This window comes from Myotis brandtii, unplaced genomic scaffold, assembly GCF_000412655.1.
Source record: "Myotis brandtii unplaced genomic scaffold, ASM41265v1 scaffold111, whole genome shotgun sequence".
Classification (NCBI taxonomy): domain Eukaryota; kingdom Metazoa; phylum Chordata; class Mammalia; order Chiroptera; family Vespertilionidae; genus Myotis; species Myotis brandtii.
This window is the reverse complement of record NW_005353789.1, coordinates 480,411-502,507: the sequence shown is the minus strand read 5'-3', so window position 1 is coordinate 502,507 and position 22,097 is coordinate 480,411. Positions and strand designations below refer to the sequence as shown.

General features: G+C 39.3%; 3 protein-coding genes across 3 annotated transcripts in view; 1 reads left to right on the top strand and 2 right to left on the bottom strand.

The window, feature by feature from the left end:
• The window catches only part of HELQ (helicase, POLQ-like), a 42,237-nt gene extending 41,750 nt beyond the window's left edge, over window positions 1–487 (bottom strand). The window contains exon 1 of the mRNA XM_005857378.2: window positions 61–487. Within this exon, the coding sequence (XP_005857440.1) occupies window positions 61–283 (223 nt within the window). The 5' untranslated portion in view covers window positions 284–487. The remainder of the gene's footprint in view (window positions 1–60) is intronic.
• Window positions 488–592: 105 nt separating this feature from the next.
• MRPS18C (mitochondrial ribosomal protein S18C) lies at window positions 593–6,040 on the top strand. The gene is made up of 6 exons (XM_005857380.2): window positions 593–787; window positions 1,560–1,612; window positions 3,618–3,701; window positions 5,203–5,260; window positions 5,783–5,842; window positions 5,924–6,040. Exons 1-6 carry the CDS (start codon window positions 688–690, stop codon window positions 5,998–6,000), a joined length of 432 nt encoding a protein of 143 aa, XP_005857442.1. The 5' UTR covers window positions 593–687; the 3' UTR covers window positions 6,001–6,040.
• A 1,996-nt stretch (window positions 6,041–8,036) lies between these two features.
• Window positions 8,037–22,097, bottom strand: part of FAM175A (family with sequence similarity 175, member A) — an 18,391-nt gene continuing 4,330 nt past the window's right edge. Inside the window, exons 3-9 of the mRNA XM_014544461.1 lie at window positions 19,813–19,849; window positions 17,189–17,255; window positions 13,254–13,447; window positions 11,324–11,443; window positions 10,503–10,587; window positions 8,932–9,046; window positions 8,037–8,549 (exon numbers count right to left, since the gene is read on the bottom strand). Coding sequence (XP_014399947.1) covers window positions 8,116–8,549; window positions 8,932–9,046; window positions 10,503–10,587; window positions 11,324–11,443; window positions 13,254–13,447; window positions 17,189–17,255; window positions 19,813–19,849 — 1,052 coding nt within the window. The 3' untranslated portion in view covers window positions 8,037–8,115. The remainder of the gene's footprint in view (window positions 8,550–8,931; window positions 9,047–10,502; window positions 10,588–11,323; window positions 11,444–13,253; window positions 13,448–17,188; window positions 17,256–19,812; window positions 19,850–22,097) is intronic.

The window sequence follows — 22,097 nt, the reverse complement described above, 5'->3', positions numbered from 1 at the left end:
GCGCAGTAGGAGACCCGGGTGTGTATCACGGCCCCTAAGGTGGGACATGGGACGAGGAACTCGGGGCAATTTGACGGGGCTGTACCTCGACCGGTTGTACGCCCACAGTTTTCCGTCGCGGGCTTCCAGCCCCCATCTCCTCCTCCTCCTCCTCCTCCGCCTTCTCGTCATCGCCCGGCTTGAGCTCGTCCGCGGTGGGGGCGGCAAGAAGGATCTCTAGGCTGGGACGGTTCCTTTTGCGGACAGACACCCGCCGGCGGATGCGGGAACTGCCTTCATCCATGGCAGGGGCCGAGGGCCCTGCCCGAGGGACGTCCCCGGTGACCCAGGCGCCAAACCCCAGAGCAGCGCTGAGTGGAGGGGAGGGCAGCAGTAGCGACAGCGGCCGAAATCGCTCGCCTCTCCATCCACCTTTGGGAAAGACCACAAATTAATTGCTCCCGGGCCGGAAGTGGGGGCACCAGCGTGGCAGCCCGCCTTCCTCCCGTCCAATCGTAGGTGCCGCGGGCTTGCGGCGCGGCGAGGGCGGGCACGTAAAGGGATTGCGCAAACGCAGTGAACACGGTCTACGGCCCCGGCATTGGCTCGCGGAACCTTGGACGCGAGTCCTCGGGCTCACCCGGGAGCACCGGAAAGGACTTGTGCGGACGACTTAGCGGGAGGAAGGGAAGGGAGGACCGAGGAACCATGGCTTTTGTGGGTGCTCTTTGCAGTGGTCCGGGGAGGAGAAAGTTAACCTGCTTCCTGACGGCCGCCGTCCGCTGCCCAAACCCAGGAGCCCGAGCGGGTAAAGTCTCCCGCCCTCTGCTCCGCGGTGGCACTGCCGCCGCCCCAGCCCTGATTAGGTCGGGGCAGTCGCCGCTGTTAGGTCAACGTCGCCGTTTTCCGGGCAGTGGAAGTTTCTCCTGGGTGGGAATCTGTAACGGCCCAGGACTAGTATTTTAAAGCTGAAAGGGACGTGAGGCGTCTTCCAGTACACTTCATTTTTTTTTTTTAACATACGAGGAGAGTAATGGGGTGATTATTAAAGAGACAGGGACTTGCCTGAGACCTCCGGGTCGACTTGTAAGGAAGGGACATCTCCAGAGCCATCCAGCAGCAAATTCCAGATGTCCGAGGTCCCAGATCAGGGCGAAATTGTGAGCTTTCATCTTTTCTGTGCTTCTCTATCAGTAACTATTCTCTGTAAGGGGTCTGTTACACATTTTCCCTCTGTTGCTTCTTCCCCGAGTATTTGCATTAAAAACCTGTTTCTAACCGTGGGGGGAAGGGGAAGTAAATATCGCAAAAGAGCAGATGAGAGATTGTGTGGCTGGGGAAAGGACATATATACCCTTTTCCCAAAGCTCTGGAAGGCACATCCATATTAAGTCTTACTCTGCCTCAAATCTAAAGGTTTTTGTCCAGTCAGTGTGAGTATAATGAATAGAAAACCTGCCTTTTATATTCAGGTGTCCCTTGATTTTATGTCCCTTGATTCATCTTGCCTCCATAATGCAATGTCTTTAGCTACTTAGCTAACAAAGAATTGGTTTGTTGCTGTTTCTGTTTACTTGCAGTGCTGTGGAGAAGTTGTTCACAATATAAACAAGTAACCAGCAATGAGGACCTGGTAAGAATTGTTTTCTTCCTTTTTATAAGGCATTTGCAAATATGACCAAATTCTTATACGGTTATTTTAGCTATTCAAATAGAGTTCAACAGAAGGACAATACAATCAATAATCATTAGTCTGAGTTTGAAAATTATAATTAATTGATGAGTAGTCACTTGAGTTTTCAAGAGAATTTCTAGACTTCTAGAAAGAAGCATGGCTTCTGCCCTGGTTGGTATGGCTTAGTTGGTTGGATCATCGTCCTGTACACCAAAAGGTGGCGGGTTCGATTCCCGGCAGGGCACATACACAGGTTGTGGGTTCTCGCCCCAGGCTGGGCGCATGTGGGAGGAAACCGATTGATCATCACTGTTTCTCTTTCTCCTTTCCTCTCTCTCTCAAAATCAATAAAAAAATATATTTTTTAAAAGCATGGCTTCTATAATACATTTTTTTCTTCCTAGATCTTAAATTTAAGGATATGTGCTTTGAGAATTTAAAAAGGTTGTTTGGGTGGATGGAATAATTGCAGATAATCCAACAAGGCATTATATACAAAGCTTACTTACAGGTTGGCTCTTCCCCATTTCAAATTCGATTTTATTGCCCCATTCAATTTTTTGGGGGGGGTTGTCTTAATAAATGAGAGATCAAAATTAAAGTTTCATATGAGGACATTAAATATAATTTCTTCTATCCTATATATGTATGTTTATATGTTTTAAGTGCTAGGGTTGGACTTGGCAGTATAGGTTTTCTTCCTACTTGCAAAGATAATCTGACACTAATCAGACCATACAAAGCACATAGTACAGTGCAGGGAAGGAATATAGTCAGTCATTACATGTGAGCTGAACGTAAATTGGTTTAAGAACATTTGAGGACTTGGAAAAAACAAAGAACTCTAGTCCTCCTGAGCATCTATCTTAGTCATTCAATTCACAACCTACCTCAAGAGAGTGAAGGAAATTACTAGAGCTCCTTTTTAGGTTATTAACCCCACTTAGACACTAATGAAAGCTATGGGCTTTCTCAGAAAAAAGCACACATGCCCGGCCAGTGTGGGTCAGTGGTTGAGTGTGGAACTATGAACCAGGAGATCACGGTTCAGGGCACATGCCGGGGTTGCAGGCTCCATCCCTACTAGGGGTCGTGCAGGAGCAGCTGATCAATGATTTTCTACCATCATTGATGTTTCTATCCCTCTCTCCCTCCCTCCCTCCCTCTCTCTGAAATCAAGAATTTTTTTAAAAAGCTATTCAAAAGACAAATGAAAAAGGCACACAGTCCCACTCATTTGAAATTTTACATACAACTACAGGAGTTAGAGGACTTTAAAGCCTTTTCTAGATTAAGAATCTCTAGACTGGAGATGCTTATACTCGTAGGAGGGAGGCATTGTGACAAAAGCATATAGTTAGTGAAGAAAGGAAGTCCAAAGGCTGACACAAACTTATAAAGCAGTCTGGGAGCCATAAAATGGTAGTCAAAGGACCTTATATTATAGTAAGCTATGGGGCATTGTCTTTTAAAAACAAAAATAGTGATAAAACATCTGACAGAGAAATATGGGGATGGATTTAGACATTACATATGACACCTGTTGTGCTATAAGATTTTCTTAATTTAAATCTTAAGAATTTTTAGTCACTTGGGCAAAACATTTGAGGAGGGAATCACTTAGTGCAGATTTAATTTTGTTTCTCCCATAAACCCTTTTTTCTCCAAAGACTGTATTTTATCCTAGAATCCATGACTTAACTCCTCCTTAACCAAACTAAGCCAAAATAAAACACTTGTACAAAATATGGAAAAGCATACTGAAATCTTTATAATGGTGAGTCCTTTTCAGAAGTACTTGTTTTTTCTTTTACAAGCCAAGATGTTGTATTCCTTTTCACAGTAAGAAAGGCAGAACTAATTCTTTGGATAGATTTAAATGTGGTAGCTTTAAGGTTTAGTGTTTTTTAGATTCGAAATTAACGCATTAAACTTTTTAATCATTCTTTTCCCTTTATCCTAGCCTGTTCCAATAGAAAATCCTTATAAGGAGCCTCTTAAAAAGTGCGTCTTGTGTGGAAAACGTGTAGATTATAAGAATGTACAGGTGAGATGTTTTACTTCACTATGACAATTGATTCTAGGATTTTGCTTTTTTAATTAGTCCTAACTAAAGAGAATCAAGTCAGTTTTATAACAGGCTTTATGGAGGGGCAACTGTTTTAGCAACATCATAATTCCAAATCTGGTTATATTTCTATGTATAAAGCATATCTATTTTATTCTAATAATAGCTCACAGTGGCAGTAATTCTCAGTTGATGGAGGTGAGTAGTTTGGAAAAAGCTCCTCTGGTGAAGTTGATCTCTCTACCTCACCAACAATATCACTGCTTCAAATACAACTTTATCTGTTTTACAGCTCTCAGCAAGTTAAGTGGCAAATCTGGGGTAGAGAATGATGTTGAAGTATACTGACAATAGTATAAAGTGATAGCTGCCTTATAGGGAGAAAAACCAAGAAATTTTTAAATGCAGGTATTAGGAAAGGGGACATATGTAATACTTTCAACAATAAAGAATTATAAAAAAAAATAACAGTCATAACAATATAAAAATAAATGCAACATATTGGGAGCATTATGCCAAGAACACTGCCTGGCACCTGGAAGGTGCTAAAGAATTTAAATTTATGAAACATAATTATAGCAAATGGCCCGATGTACCTATGTCTCTTAAAGACCTCACTATAGTCTGGTATTATGTGACAGCCTATCATGATAGGTGAAATGTTTAGTATTTCATTGTAAGCAGGAATATTTTAGAAAAGAATCTGTATAAACAAGAAAACAGCTTTAGCCCTGGCCGGTGTGGTTCATTTGGTTCAGTGTTGTTCCATGCACCAAAAGGCCACTGGTTTAATTCCCAGCTAGGGCACGTGCCCACATTGTAGGCTCGATACCCAGTAGGAGGAATGCAGGAGCCAGCCCATTGGTGTTTCTCACACTGATGTTTCTCTCTTCCTTTCTCTAAAATTAATAAAAACATTTTTAAAAAAGAAAACAGCTTTAGCACTGAAACAATATGGTCATTAATCTGTTGTACAGACTTTTTGAACAGACTGGGTAAGAGATGTTAACTTTAATAATTGCATTAGTTACTTAAAAAGATGATCTGCCCTGACTGGTTTGGCTCAGTGGATGGAGCGTTGGCCTGTGGACTCAACGGTCCCGGGTTCGATTCCAGTCGGGGGCATGTACCTTGGTTGCGGGCACATCCCCAGTAGGGGGCGTGCAGGAGGCAGCTGATCGATGTTTCTCTCTCATCGATGTTTCTAGCTCTCTATCCCTCTCCCTTTCTCTCTGTAAAAAATCAATAAAATATATTTTAAAAAAATAAATAAAATAAATAAAAATAAAAAGATGATCTGTCAATAGGATGAGCATAGTAGTATTTTTCATATTTTATAAAGTTTGTCTGAAATTTATTAATAAACCTTTATATGACTTGAAGGTGACATGAGGTATGCTTTTTGAAATTTACAGTCAAGAATGAATAATACATATATTGATATAAATTTTTTCTTCCTCTCCAAATAAAACTCAAACAGCTTTTGTCCCAGTTTATTTCTCCATTTACTGGATGCATTCATGGAAGGCACATAACAGGTATTTTTATTTCTCTTATAGCAACTTATAAATCTACTTTTGTTATGTAAGAAAACTGGCAAATTTTTATTTTCAAATAGTATATAAATCAGTTAGAAAGCTTAGTATTTAAGAAAGCTTCGTATTCCAAAAAAGGTACTATTTTACATGTCTTCTCATACTCAGAGGTAGCTATAACCTGACATGTAGAAAACTTGGGTTTAAAAAATTGTGTTGGTATTTTGGAGTATACTATAATCGCTCCTAGACTATTATTTAAACAGAGGCCTATTTCTCATAGGCCAAATTGGATCTGCCACTTATTTTTCTAAATAGCTTAGTTTACGTAGTGTCTGTGGCTGGCTGCTTTGTGTACTAAGAGTAGAGTTGAGAAGTTACGACAGAGACTGTACAGCCCACAAAGTTTAAGATAGTTACTTTCTGGCTCTTTATGGGTTTTCCGATCCTTCCTTGACTTAGACAATTGTTATGCATTTTGAATATTGGTATGTTTTATGACTAAGAAAGCATTTTTTTTAATAGGTCTTTGTGGGAAGAAACAAAGAGAAATCACAAAAGCTATTAAGAGAGCACAAATAATGGGTAAGAGAATCTGAAAAAATGATTTGGGCTTATCAATTTTGGTTGTTATCTTTTGTGAAGAACTTAATTGTCTCTTTACAGGATTTATGCCAGTTACATACAAGGATCCTGCATATCTCAAAGACCCTAAAATTTGTAACATCAGATATCGGGAGTAAATTATGTAAAGTTATCATCAATAAACTTATTTTAAAATAAGTGGTTGTTGACTCAAACTATAAGATTTAATAACCTTTCAAAAATTAGTAGGCAAAAGTAAATCTTATCAAACTATAAATCGTCGTAACTCTTAATATGAAATTTTATGAAGAAAAAATGTTTCAGGAGTGAAGTGAGGCGTTACCTATCCATACCAGTGAGTGTTCACTAAATAAAACCAGATTATTGGAAGTGTTAACACTCATTACATTTCCATACACATGGATAAAAAAAATTGGTACTGTAGCACTGTCATTTATATCTGGTCCACAAATAGCTTATACCAGTGGTTGGCAAACTGCGGCTTGCGAGCCACATGCGGCTCTTTGGCCCCTTGAGCGTGGCTCTTCCACAAAACACCGACTTCTGCGCATGGGCCACGAAGTTTCAATTGCACTGTATGTGCGTGCCTGCACGTGTTATTTTGTAGAAGAGCCACACTCAAGGGGCCAAAGAGCTGCATGTGGCTTGCGAGCCGCAGTTTGCCAACAACTGGCTTATACAATAAAGACTGCTGAAAATGGGTTATTAAATATGGAAGAGATGACTTGTATTGGGATTTTACTTTAGGTCCAGATTATGTCTTGTAGGTGGCATTTTAGGGATATGGGACAGGAAAGTGGAATGCTTGTATAATGTACAAATCCCTCACGACGGTGTGGACCTGAAATTGCTCAGGAAGGTTTTCTAACTAGCAAATACAGGTATACGGGGCTAGGACAGTGGATATTCTCTTTGTAGATATGTTACATTGGATGGATAGTGGTGCTGTTACAGGACCTCACATTTATTCCTGGGCTAGTCTATCCTGAAACTGGTAGTGTCCTTTAAATAAACTGATCCATAGGCGATATATTGTGTCGTCTTATTGCTAAAAGTTGGAGAGAAATTGGGGAAATTTTCTTATATTTTCTTCCTTTTACTACGCTGAAAGTTGGGTCATCAAACTCAATTGTGGAAGTTCAGCTGTGTAATAATTAATGACCTGAGCAAGCTTCTCTGATCAACAGTTCAGTAGTGTTATGCAACAGTATAAGCTAAATACTTTTGTATCTCTATAGCATTTTAGCAAATTGAACTTTCCATTAAGGCACATTTAAACTTTAGTCTGAGTAAATATGTAGGATCTTTAAAAAATCTCAAGCTGTTATCTAGAGAAGATATTTGCATATATGTTGGCTGCTTGTTGCCTCTGCTGTTCCTAGTTTTGCCTGTGCACCCAGTTTTGTTCATTTATTGGTTACATTTAGACATTATCTATGTTCTATATGCTCTGATGTTTGTGATTATTTTTAAATAGGGTTCAGTGCACCCAGTTTTGTTCATTTATTGGTTACATTTAGAAATTATCTATGTTCTATATGCTCTGATGTTTGTCTGACAACCTGTTTCCCTCCTTCTGCCCTCCACAACACCACAGGCTTCTTATGTAACCAGTAAAACAGCCCAGAAGAAACTCATTATTTGCAAAATCATTTCTGGTATTATGTGGGCTTTCTAAGCACCCCATGGTAACTAATGGATGTTAACACATAGATAAAAGATGATAGTTTTTTATGCTGGCTATGAATTTGCTCTATTAGGAAATAACATGGAAAAGCAATGGCCAAAGTGCGTGCTCAGCATTTCATATAGTGAGTGAAACATGAAGGCTTCATGTGATGTGTATACTTCATGGAAAATTCTCACAATTATGAAACAGACAAATAAAAAAAAAATAGCAAAGCTCTCTTAGCCAACCTCCACTTAACCAACTCATTAAATTGGGTTAAACTAAACATTCTTCCTAAAAATCTTACTGAAGCCCATGACTCTCCTACCTGTTGAGTTCTGCATTGCCAAGAGTCAGCTATTTTGTTTTCATACCTGTAAGTTGATTTGTTACTGTATTGATGAAAAATGAGCATTACAAAGAAAGTTACTCTTGCAATAAAAACTAAGTAAATGCTTTGAAAGTCCAATAGAAATAGCTTTAAAAAATAGTTGTCAAATTAGGTGTGGTTAGGATTTTCTTTTTAATGTATTACTGCAAATAGCCAAACACAGCTGATCAAAAATCTTTTGGCCTAAAAGGATCAAAATGTAGGAGACCTTGGATAGTCACCAGAATCCTTCATTTTCTCAATCTCCTCATCTGTTTCTGGGCTGCTTGTGGATGATTTTTCTTGGTTACTACTATCAGTATCTGTTTTAGATGGTTGACTTTGTATCTCCAACAGCCGTGACTTCTTGAATCGCCGTCTGTCATCTGTATCTAAAGCTTTACGCTTCATCTCTTGCCGTGCAATACTAGCTGGACCAGCTTCAGGAATGTCAGTGTATTCTACCATTAAGGTCAGGTTGTCCACCACATTGAGTTGGTGATTGGTATTACAGCTACTTTTAGACATATGCCGATTTTTCAAGGAGATAACACATGAGTGAAGAAGTTCACAATCTGGAAAAAAGGTCCGTAAAGCTTGACAAAGAATAATGTTCTCCTGAGGGTCTTTTTGGACATTCTTCTCTCCTAAAACAAAATAAAGTAACAGTTCAACAAACAATAGTTGTTCTACAAAGCATTTATAGTTATCTGTTAGTAAAGTTGAGTCAGAAATACTAACAATTTTATCAAACTGTCTAAACTGAGAAAAATGACTTACATAATCCCAAACTCCTACTCATGCCATAATATTCTAAGAGAATATTATAATTAAATTATTTAATGTCAACAATAGAATATATCTATAATAGTACCATGTTCTTTGCTCACTGGGATTTAAAAGTATTAATAAAACAATTATTTTTAATCTTAAGATGGGCAAATTCATCCGTGCAGCTGGCTCATCCATAATTCAAATCAGAACTTTTTTTAGGCATAGAAAGAGGTGGTGTGCGAACTTTTTACTTACGTGCTGCTTGAATCTGTGCTTGTTTTCTTTTTTTAATTTCTTGTTTTAATCTGTTTACATCCTTTAGTAGTTTCTCTACTGCTTCTTCACTCTCTTCTACTTGTTTGCATATACTCTGCAAAATAAAATAATGCAAGGATATGGATAAAGTTCCAAGTCTGGGTTCATAAAATCCTTCATGGTACATAATATTAAGTATTATTTGCTTTTATAAAAACTTTAATTTTGCTATTTTTTGGAGGAACTCAACAATAAGCACTTGTATGGTACTTCATAGGTAGCAAATGTTTTACAGATGTATTAACTTCCCTAGCTTTATCATACCAGTTATTTCTCTGATAATGCACTGAAATAAAAATAACTTGCTTTGAAACAAAAAATACTGTACTGTTTTGAGAGGTAAACATTTAATATTAAAGAAAAGGGACTGAATTTTACTGTTATGGAAGAATTTATATACAGGACCTTCATAATTCCTGTAAAAGAAACTATTTTTTTATTTTTAACTGTTGACACTATTACAGATGAAAAATGTTGATACACATTGATGTGCCTTTATCACTATCAACTATATAAAAGCATGTATACATTAGGGAAAAACTGCAGAATATGGCAAAGTGAAAATAGTTATATTGCAGTGGTGGAATTCTGAATGTTTCTCTTTTCTAAAATTCCTGTACTATCACTCATATTAGTAGTGTGTAAAATGTATTAACGTCATTTCTCTTAGTGTGCTATATTGATGAGTATGGTGACCATGGAAGTATACTACTGTAATCTCCATCTGGAGGAGGCATAGTTGACTTAGCAGCCCAGCTGCCATGCTTTTGGACCCACTACTGTGTCTGTACTTAGGCCAGGCTTTCTCTAGGCTGCTCTTAGTGACTGAGCATGTTGTGGGTATTATTACAAGTCCATTCCTATAGGACAACTTTGCCTGGCTGAAACTTTTCTCGTCCTGCAGTCTAAATAAAGCTCTTCCTACCCAATTTGCTTTCTCTGTCTTCTTTTTCAGGAGCACCCTCCCCTTCTCAGCCTAATAAATCTGTCTAATCCTACCTTGATGTTTACTTCTCAAAGGACTGAACTGACAAAGATAGAACTAAATATAGTGCTAGACTGTCTTGTTCCCAAATATTTGCTGTTGTTTTTTTTATCCTATAAAAGGATTATATGTCCCTACCTATTTTCATGCGATGTCCTCTGACCAATGAAATATAAGTGGAAGAGACAGGCCATCTCTGAGCAGTTTTAAGAACTGTGAACTTTCACTAGCTTTCTTGTTCTTCCTTTGTCATGAGAAGAGCATGTCCCATGTAAGGGCTGCACCTTCAGTCTGGATCCTAGAATGAAGATACTAGTACTTAGAACAGGAGCAGAGTTGCAGCCAAGACATAATGCAAGGCTAAACTTTTGTATGTATAGGCTACTGAGATTAAGGTCTTGGTTACGGAAGCTAAATGAAACTAAAATTAAATCTAATCTAATGTCAATTTATCCCTAAAAATTCTCAATGATCAATTTGATATCAACTCTGAAGTGGTCTCTAAGTGTTGGAAAAGTTATATTACCTTTAATTCCTCTTGTAAAGAAGCATACATTTCATTTATCTTGTGTACTTCCTTTAAAGATCCATCTTCTTTAAAAAACTCAGGGCTGTAAAACATCATTTCATCAGGCAAGTGTACAGAACTCATTTAATGATATGATGAAAAACTTATTGGTAGTTGAGCTATGGAAGAATCACAGTCATATTTTACTGATCTTAAAGCTTCATTGCTTGAAAGAGGCAACATTATTTTATATACCAAGAAGAAAAAAATGCTAAGGCATGGTTTGTAAAACATCCCAATTTGAGGTAAATTTAAAACTGTACATCTTAGAATCAACGAAATGTAAGACACTGGTAAGCTCTGTGGGAACACAAAAATAAATAAAATCTAGTGCCTTTCCTGAAAGTTTATTCACTAGGAAGTATCCTGTAATACCAGTGTTGCTATTTCTGACAGTCATTTCTTTAATGATCACAAAAAAGTTGTAACTTAGCAGCTGGTAGTATGTGTGAATCTTGGCTAAAGCCTCATTTTTTGTATTTATTATGCAGTCTAATTTCATGCCTTTAATCTGAACTGATGCCTTAATAAATTTATTATTTTAAGGCTAGCTACTTATTCTTAGAAAATACGTTAAAATATGCAACAACTTCCCTCTATGTATTTTATAAATGGACAAGTGCTAGAAGGAAATATGGAAAAAGTGATGTCTACTTTATTTGAGTGATATGGGTATTAGTCGATTTTCCTTTTATTTTTATTCAGTTGTATAATTTAAAAGTTAATTTCAGTAAATGAATAGGAATAAGTTTAGTGGGGAAGCAATTGAGGAATCTCACCTGTGTGTTTTTACTGCTCGGCTAAAACCAGTGGATGTACAGGAACCTGATACAGTTTTATAACCTAGTTGTTCAGACATGCCCAGGTTGGCCACCACTAAAGGTATCCTATGAAAAAGTCTGAGGAAATAAAAATTTAAAATATAAACCTAGAATAAAGGCAAAGATTAGCATCTACTCATTAGTATAGACTACCTTTCCCCTACAAGATTAAAAAACAAAAAAATCCTATTATTACTTATCCAAGATAGAATTTACTGACTTGAGGAAAATGGCTTTTAAAAGTTGTGAAGTGCCCTCGTCAGTTTAGCTCAGTGGTTAGAGCATTGGCCCATGGACTGAAGTCTCTCAGGTTTGATTCCAGTCAAGGGCACATACCTCTGTTGCAGACTTGATCCCTGGTTCTAGTTGGAGTGTGTGCTGGAGGTAACCAATTGATGTTTCTCTCTGTCTCTCCCCCTCCCTTTCAAACTCTCTAAAAATCAATGGAAAGCCCTAACTGGTTTGTTTCAGTGAATAGAGTGTCGGCCTGTGGACTGAAGGGTCCCAGGTTCGATTCCGGTCAAGGGCATATGCCTGGGTTGCGGGCTCGATCCCCAGTAGGGGACTTGCAGGAGGCAGCTGATCAATGATTCTCTCTCATCATTGATGTTTCTATTTCTCTTTCCCTCTCCCTCTGTGAAATCAAAAATATATTTAAAAAATTTTTTTTAAATAATAAAAATCAATGCAAAAATATCCTTAGGTGAGTATTAAAAAAAAAGTGGCATGTACATAGTATAAAATAATTACATAAAAATACTTTTATGGCTATTGTAACTGATTAGCACATCCAATATAATAAAAGGCTAATATGCAAATACTGAATGGAGGAATGACCAGTCGCTATGACATGCACTGACCACCAGGAGGCAGATGCTCAATGCAGGAACTACCCCCGGTGGTCATTGTGCTCCCACAGGGTGAGCGCCGCTCAGTCAGAAGCCAGGCTCACCGCTGGCGAGCGCAGTGGCGGTGGCGGGAGTCTCTCCTGCTTCTGCGGCAGCACTAAGGATGTCTGACTGCCAGCTTAAGCCATCAGTTGGACATCCCCCTAGGGCTCCTGGACTGTGAGAGGGCACAGGCCAGGTTGAGGGACTCCCCCTGAATGCACAAATTTTGTGCACCGGGCCTCTAGTATAAATATAAGGCTGTATTGTTGAGATTTAGCCTATCTTCCATGAATAATAAAATTAACCTTAGTTGGTACTCTTTTAAAATTCTCATATTCCATGAAAATGTTTATATAACCTTTGGGGAGTCTGTTAAACCATTCTGGTAGATCATCAAGAACTACCTTGCTTCCTTGTAGAGGTTGTAGAAAAGCTGCTCAAGTATCTAGGTTTAAATTCTACGTTATATCCTTTAGCAATCAATATCTAAAGCACACAGACCTAACCAGTTTGGCTCAGTGGATAGAGTGTCAGCCTGCAGACTCAAGGGTCCGAGGTTCGATTCCGGTCAAGGGCATGTACCTTGGTTGCGGGCACATACCCAGTAGGGAGTGTGCAGGAGGCAGCTGATTGATGTTTCTCTCTTATTGATGTTTCTAACTCTCTATCTCTCTCCTTTCCTCTCTGTAAAAAATCAATAAAATATATTTAAAAATATATATCTAAAGCACACATTTTTTCCACCTTATGTTAAATAATAGCAAATCCTCAGTGCCAGAAACCTAAGTCAACATTCCATACTGGGCTTCTAATTTCTTTATCTGACATTCATTTTCCCATCTATTAAGAACAGATGGTAAGACACACTTCAGAGCAATATTATGACAGTCTACTGTAACAATGTATGAAAATACTTGGTAAGCTACTAAAAGTGCTATAAAAATATTGAGTGTATTTTTCTATTAGCTTAGGATAGTCAATGACTGGCCAACATTTACCCTTTCTGTGGTTTATATAAGGCATGCTCCAGCCGATGAGTAGAACAGCTTTCTGTTATTATACTTGGTGTTAATAGCAGAAAAACAAGTTCCCGGCTTGAAAGATGCTGCTGTAAATTTTTGTGAAGTAGTCTTTCTCTAAATGTCATGATCTGGTCTGAATGGCGTCGGAATTTGTACCAACCCACCACATCCTGAAAGGAAATACAGAAAAAAACAAAACACCTTAATAATTACAATTATTATGTGTCTTATCATAATTAAGCAATAAAATTGACAGCCTTAAAAATGGCTTTCTTAATATTTAGCAAGATTTGGGGGCATATGTAAACAAAACACACTTAAATATACACTTTTACACTTTGTAAAGTATGCAAACTGTCTTGCAGTTAAATTACTTTTTATTCAGTTTCAGGACTAAATTTTATTCAATATAGATTAGGGGGAAAAAGATTAACTTCTTTTATGGCATTTTGCTCTTTTAAAATCTTAATCTTTAGCTCGGCCATGCCTCTGGTGGGGGACCCAGGCCGGTACCAGGCACTGCTCGGGCTCAACCATCTCTACCTGGGGGAGACTGCTTCCTGCTAGTGCTTTGCTGCGGGGGGTGGGGGGAGGGCGGACAGGAGGGGGTTCTAGCGCTGGGGGTGGCCCTGGCAGAACTGGCCACCGCCCTGGCAGCCCAGGCAGTCAGCCTCCTGAACCCCCAGGGAGCGGGGATCCAGGCAGTGGGGGGTTGTTTGAGGCTGCAGCCCGCTTCTCACCCGCCACCTGGGCCCTGCCACCTCAGGGGGAGTGACCACGCTGCCTGTGGAGGAACCAGTTGTGTCCAGAGATGAGGTCATCTTCCCACTCACTGTTAGACTGGCCCCAGGGACACCTAAGGCCAAGGGCCTAGAAGTCCCCTTGATTGCTGTGGTTCAGTGGTCCACCCCAAAGCTGCCCTTCACCAGAGCATCTACACCCACTACCACCTGCCCAGCGTTCGTCTGGACGCCCATGCTTTGTGATGACTGCTTCTTGTGAGTCCCCAGTTCGGACCTATGAGCATTTCTCAGTCACCTACATGCTGCTCAACAATCTCCAAGACTTCCTTGCTGTGAGGCTTGTGTGGACCCCAGAGCACGCACAGGCTGGGTGACTTTGAGGATCAATCAAGACTGTGCTCCTGGAAGCCCCTTGCTGAGGAACACTGTACAGATGTGTTTACTGGTCGCTGTTTCTGCCCCCCCCAGGAAACCAGCTGTGTGAGGACCTTCGGGCCATGCAGGCTGCCTAGACTCCATTGTCTGCCACACGCCTCTCAACCCTGGCTTTTCCTGGAAGGGCAGTGCACTCACCTTCAGTGTAGCCTTCCAGGCTCTAAGGACAGGGCTCTTTGAGGTGGGCTGGGGAGGTGCTGGAGAGGGGGTGGACGGTGTGGTGGGTGATGCAGAATGTTGGGATAGGAGGCATTAGGGCCGCTAACTGCTGGAGATGAAATACAATGGATGGCACTAAAGGCAGGCCGAGGGAAGGTGGAATTTAGGTCCAATATTGGTCTGTCAAGGGGAAAGGTGATTTGAAAGGAGGTCTGGGGCCTGGAAGCCAAGTGGGAATGCTGATCTGTGTCTTTCCACCCCAGCTGAGCCAGCACATGAAATTGAAGTTACAATTCACTGCTAGTGTGTCCCACGCTCCACCCGAGGCCCAGCCCCTCTCTGGAAAGAGCAGTCCCAGCAGCCCAGCTGTCCAGGACTTGGTGGAGAGGCACCAGGCTAGCCTGGGCCGCTCTCAGTCCTTCTCTCACCAACAGCCTTCCCGCAGCCACCTCATGAGGTATGGAACCAAAGGAGGGGAGCCACTGGACTCAGTAGAGGCCGGAATTGGAGCGGGAGCAGGAAGCGGTCCTGAGGTCTAACTAGAGCCCACATCCTCTGCCTTCCTCCAGGTCCAGCAGTGTGATGGAGCGCAGGGCCATCACATCCCTGTGGCCTCCCTAGTTGGCCGCTCCCTCTACCTGCCCCCAGAAAAGGCTGTGCTCTCTGCACAAGATTGCAAGTGCAAAGTCCTGGTGGTGGAGCCCATAAGGTAGCACCTTGCAGGCCCTCTTACACTCCCAGAAATCAAATGTCTCTGGAGGGGGTCCTTGTTCCAGGCTGTCTCCCCCTAGGGATGCCTCCCATTGTAGGTGAGGAGGCCATAGCCTGTCTGTGTCTGCTGATGAGGTGAAATGGGCAGGTATGGCTGCAGCACTAAACCAACAGTATTTCCCTGACTTCCTGGTGGGGGAGTGAGGGAGAGGGGGTGCTGGTTCCACCCCTTAGTCAGGGCAAGGGTTCTAAGAGCGCCCTTGTTTCCCTGTCTTGTTCCCTGGTTCTAAGTTTACAAAGTGGTTTCTCATTCCTATTAAGTTGTCTTTCCTACCTCTGACATTATCCCCCACCTACTCACCCTAGGGCTGAGATTAGAGGGTGGTGATGCTAAAGGGACCCAGACAATGACCCTCCTGTCTCAGAGGTGAGGGGAGATAGCTAGGTGGCCTCCTCCTGCCCCTCATGTTTACGTTTGCAGCCTGAAGCACTTTAAGTTGTGTGGGTTTTGTTTTTGTTTTTTGTCTGTCCCTGTAACTTATTCTCCAATTACTGCTTCCAAATGAAATAAGACTATTAAATGCCTGTTCAGGAGGGAAAAATAAAATTTAAAAAATCTTAATCTTTAGTCAAAATTTAAACTAAGAAAATGTCAATGAAAAGTTGAATTCCTATATAGATACTTGGTTTGTTAAATAAGTAAGTTGAACCCAGTAGCTTTTAAAACTGAAATTTATATGGTAATGATTTATCACCTACCCCAGAGAATTGGTTTCAAGATTGAATAAGATCACGTGAAAGGGTTGTGAACATGCTAAAGAAATGTGTTAAGTGTTACTAAACCTTTTTTTTTAAACTACAAAATTAATCTCATTTGCTGAAACTTAGTAATTGTAAAAAAAAGAGAAAAACAATCACTTCGCTTAGAGATCTGTCTGTGACCATTTCAGCAACTAAGTTTTATATTTGCTCATTTAAATTGAGGAAATTAAAATTACTTTAAAAAAATATATTTTTATTGATTTCAGAGAAGAAGGGAGAGGGAGAGATAGAAACATCAATGATGAGAGAGAATCATTAAATGGCTGCCTCCTGTACACACCCTACTCGGGATTGAGCCCAAAACCCAGGCTTGTTCCCCTATCAGAGGGAGAGATAGAAACATCAAGTTCATAGGTTGACGCTCAACAACTGAGCCACACTGGACGCTCAACAACTGAGCCATACTGGCCAGGTAAAGTTACATCACTTTACAACTAAAACATTTTTACAGGTACATTTAAAAAATATAATTAGAAACCCAAGCATTTCCAACAAAGGATTTTTTGAAAGAAACTTCTTTTACTGATTTTACTTTTATTTTGAACTCGGAGATCAAAAAGTTTTAAGAGGAAAACAGTACCCAGAAAAAATTGTGTATTTGGGAAAAAATATCTATTTTGATCATTCAACAAATTTTAACTGAACACCAGGTATGCTGTGGAGGAATCAAATTAGGTGCTGTATAGGAAATCATCCCTGCACTATAAAAACAAGTAACTGCAGCTATGTAAAAACAGTAGTGGATTAAGTCCTAGAATAAATGGTACTGGGAAGGGGTACAGTGGGAAAGTAGAAGAGGAAGAGATCAATGTTCATTAGAATAGTCAAGGAAAGAATGAAAACAAGATTAATTCTTTTAATGACTAGTTTTGCTTTCAGAGCAGCCCCTTTAAATTTCTGGAAAGAACAAGCCTTACCTCACCTGCTTTATAGGACATCATGATGACACATGGTGCTTAAAAGTTCTGTCAAAGTGTTACATGCTTTTAGGAACTGAAAATAATACTTATAATATAAAAGACAAGGTAAGTCAGGGAATACCTTTTTGATACTTGATAGTATTTTCTTCAGTGCTTGCTCATTTAACTCACCAGAAGAATTGTAGAAACTGTAAAAGCCAAAATTAAAGGCATTTCAAATAAGCTAAAAATATTATTTTATTAGCACCTTTAATTTTAGTTACTCCTAACCTAACTACCCAACCCAAATCCATATATATCTACCTGCTTGTCAGATGAAGTTCTAAAATAAATAGTAGAGAACGTTCTCAAAGTATCAGACTTAAAGTGGTAGAAATATGAGGTCCATAAGCAATGAAAAAGGAAAAGGGGTGGAGAAACCTCAAGAGATAACTTTGGGCATCACATTTTCTTGAAATAAAACACTATTCATTAAATATAGGTATTTGTGGAATTCACGCAGCCAGTTCTAAATTAATTCATAATTTACTTATTAAAACTTAAAGGAAAATATTGATACATACAAAAGAGATGTAAAATGAGTATTGGAGCACAATAATGAAAAGACAATTTATTCATTGTTAATTCCAAAGGCAGTATTTGCATTAAATTAAGAGAAGTGTTTCAGGAGTTGGTTGTTTTTTTTGTTTTTGTTTTTTTTATGGGGAGTGCAGGGGAGCACAAAATAGGTACTGCTTTAGTTTAGTGTTCGTTGTTCTGTAGCTGGAAAGTCAAAGATGTAGGGAGAATTAAAAGATAATTCTAAAAGATGTTAAACTCTAAAGCATTTACTTCCAGCCTTCTTTCCCTTCCAACAAGGAATGCATGTAGTATTTTCCTTCTGTTAACATTCATTGAGATAAAACATATTCTTTTCTATGATGGTGCACTATCTGTAATGCAAAATCCTTTATAAATAAGTCACTGTAATAAGTTTAATGGTAATTCTAATCTGTACACTAAAAATTAAGTTACAAAGAACTGAAGGTATATCCTAATGGACAATATTTTTTCTTTTTAAATTACAAATGCTTACATTAAAAGTTTTTAATGGAGCCCTAGCTGGTTTTGCTCAGTGGATAGAACATCGGCCTGCAGACTGAAGGGTCCCAGGTTCAATTCCAGTCAGGAACAGGTACCTCGGTTGCAGGCTCCTCCCTGGCCCGGGCCCTGATGCCTGTGCAGGAGGCAACCAATCAATGTGTTTCTCTTACATTGATGTTTCTCTGTCTTTCCCTCTCTCTTCACACTCTCTAAAAATCAGTGGGAAAATATCCTCGGGTGAGGATTATAAAAATAAAAAAAAGTTTTTAATGGAAAAATAGACAAAATAAAGTGTTCCATCTACCAAAGGCAGGTCCAGAGAAATACTTTTCATGAGTCTCCACCAAGAATCCCTTAGTCATTCAACAAATATGTTTGTATGTTCATTGTATGTAAGGCACTATATGAGCTGTACCTCTTTTTGGTGCAGCAGTTTAAGACTATACTAAGTCTTTTTTCTATCATCCCCTACCATAAATTTTTATCACCTTAACCATGTGCTCCATTGCAACTCTTACACAATCACTAAGTGTGACTGTAAGATAATAATGTTGATTATTCATATACAGTTTATATAAATCATAAAGCTATTTCATTAAAACTATACCATGTTATAGTTATAACTGTTTGCTTTGTGAACATTCATTTGTGTACTTTTCCAAATGTATGTAACAATACTTCAATAAAAAGTATTTAAAAATACCACAGCTTATATTAAGAGCTAACAATACTACTTCTATCTAAAGGACTAAGAGCACAAGTTTTCACCCTAGAATAGCAAAAGGAAGCAGGGTAAAGAACCTAACTGGTTAATTGACGAAATATAACATTAAAAAAAAATACGATAGCCGAAACCGGTTTGGCTCAGTGGATAGAGCGTCGGCCTGTGGACTGAAGGGTCCCAGGTTCGATTCCGGTCAAGGGCATGTACCTTGGTTGCGGGCACATCCCCAGTGGGAGATGTGCAGGAGGCAGCTGATCGATGTTTCTCTCTCATCGATGTTTCTAACTCTCTATCCCTCTCCCTTCCTCTCTATAAAAAATCAATAAAATATATTTTAAAAAAAACGATAAGTGAAGAAACCTATGATAAACTAGAATAAAAGGGTAGGAAAAAAGGCTGCAGTTGATGTATGAAATTGTGTCACTGAGTTTATAATAATGCAATGAGATGAGTGGGTGTGAGAAGGAAAAGCAATCCTCAAAGTAAACTGGTACCTGGGAGAGGCAGTAGAGACCAGCTAACACAAGCATATAAATACAAAGAATGAAATATTAGGGTTGAAATGAACAAGTAAATTTTCATGTATTAAAAAAAGTCTTCCCTGACTGGTTTGGCTCAGGGGATAGAGTGTCGGCCTGCGGACTCAAGGGTCCCAGGTTTGATTCCGGTCAAGGGCATGTACCTTGGTTGCAGGCACATCCCCGGTGGGGAGTGTGTGGGAGGCAGCTGATCGATGTTTCTCTCTCATCAATGTTTCTAACTCTCTATCCCTCTCCCTTCCTCTCTGTAAAAATCAATAAAATATATTTAAAAAAAAAAGTCTTTTCATTTTAAACAGCAGCACCATATATAACAAAGATACACTGTTAGTTTTAAAAATTACTTCACTTGCAGAGTAATTTTCACAGTGGATCATTTACTTGCTCTTGCTTACTCACCTAAAAAGCTGATAACATGGAATATATTTCTGAATGTCTGGAAAAAAGAATTTTTAGTTACAATTACATTAATTGTTATTTGAATAACATGTCGAATACTTCGTCCCAGGAAGTACTTTACCATTATCTCATTTAAACCTCAGAATAAACCTATGAGACAGATGTTATTCCTTCCATTTTAAAGATGAAGGAACAGGCAAAGAGATTAAGTGACTCTCCCAAGCCAGTGGTAGGGCCAACATTCAAAGAGCTTCACTCCTAACTAGAGTGGTATATTCCTTCTATGTATGTTACTAACAACAACACAAAAGATAAATTCAAAGTTGCAATTTTTCCTTTGAGTTCTAAAAAGGGTTATGCTCTAATTTTACTCAATTGATAAAAACAGCTGTTAATGGGATAATCTTTTGTTATTACAAGTAGTTGTCTCACAAAGGATTTGTTAATGTTAACTACAAACTATCAAGAAAAAAAACCCAAACATCTTTTTCTTTACAGGGCATGGGACGATGCTCTAACCAACTGAGCCATACCAGGCCAGGGCAAAACGTTTTTTAAGAGGCTAGTTTTATTTCTTGTCAATAGAAATAAATCTAAATAGGGAAAGTGATCATCCTCCTTAGACATTTTTCTTCTAGCAAATGTATGCTACCCTCAGATAAATCTCTGTCTGAAAAAACACTGAACAGATAAGTCTTTGTAACTGATAACAGCTAAACATTCTCTGGTGCAGATAACAGAGAGTATAAAATGAAAATTTCATTAACCAAAGCAATATAGGAATTTGTATATCTTGGATTTTATCTGTTATCATGTGTCTTAAAGTAATCTAACATTTTAAAATAATTTGAGCAAATAAGCGTTTCTATAGCACTTGGCTGACACCTTAAAGCTGAGCACTATCCCTGGCACAAGGACTCAGTAAATGGTTGCTTATTTCAACTCCTCAAAGTGTGTTTGATACTTTGGGCAGCATACCGATTAAAAGAAAAAGTCCCCCCGCTGCCCCCTAGAAAAGGTCAAATACATAAACTCTCAATCTCATTTGTAATTAAGAAATGCAAATTAAAATGATTTTTTTTTTACTTATCAAGTTGGCAAAGATGAAAAGACCTGATAATAACCAGTGGTGGCAAGATTATGGGGACCCAGGTACTTTTACATATTGAGGAGTCTAGGATGGCATGACTTTTCCAAAAGGCAATATGTCTACCTCTAGGAAGCTGACTTTCAGATATATTCAAAGGCAAAAAAGATATATGCACAATAAAATGTCTACTATTTTATTACAAATAGAAAGTCATTCATAGCTGTAAAAATAAGTTATGGTATGTCCATATAGTGGGACTCTGAAGCCATTAGTAAGAATGACAAACTATATACAATGGCATTCTTCTGTACTAATAACATCTTGGAGATATTTATTCATGTATAGATGATCCCTTTTGTGTAAATGAAACATATACTAGTACATATGAAACCAATAGTGGTGGCCACAGAGGAAACTAATGAGAGTGAGTTTAAATTGACTTTATATATTTACTTTACACATATACACTATATTTATACACACATGTAAATTTACATATATGTACTTCCATTTTTAACTTTTTAAAGTGGCAAACAAAAAATGACATGAATAATGTGAATATCCTATCTAATAATTGACAAACATGGTTAATAATGTGAATATCCTATCTAATAATTGACAAACATGATAATTGACCGTACCTTCACTACACCTTCCACTGGCTAATCAGCGTGATATGCTAATTAACCACCAACAAAGATGGCGGCCGGCAGCCACGCAGCTGAAGCGAGCAGGAGGCTTGCTTACTCCAGTGATGGAGGAAGCCAAGGTTCCCCGCCTGCCGCGGCCCAGCTCTGAGCTCCGAAAGCAACGAAGTTTCAATTATAGAAGCTAAACAAACCCCAGATACCTGCTTTCAGCAGGCCGTGGCCTCAGAGCTGGAGCGAGCAGGAGCCCGCTCTCAGCTCCAGTGATGGCAACAAAGTTTCAATTATAGAAGGTAAATAAATCCCAGAATAAAAAAAAAGCAGAAAAAAAGGAGAGGCTGGGAGCTTCTGTCACCGGCCAGCCTGAAAACAGCCCTCGGCCCCTCACCCAGACTGGCCAGGCACTCCAGTGGGGACCCCCATCCTAAAGGGGGTGTGGCCAGCCTGAAAACAGCCATCAGCCCCTCATCCAGGCTGGCCAGGCACCCCAGTGGGGACCCCCACCCTGAAGGGGGTGTGACCAGCTGCAAACAGCCATCAGCCCCTCA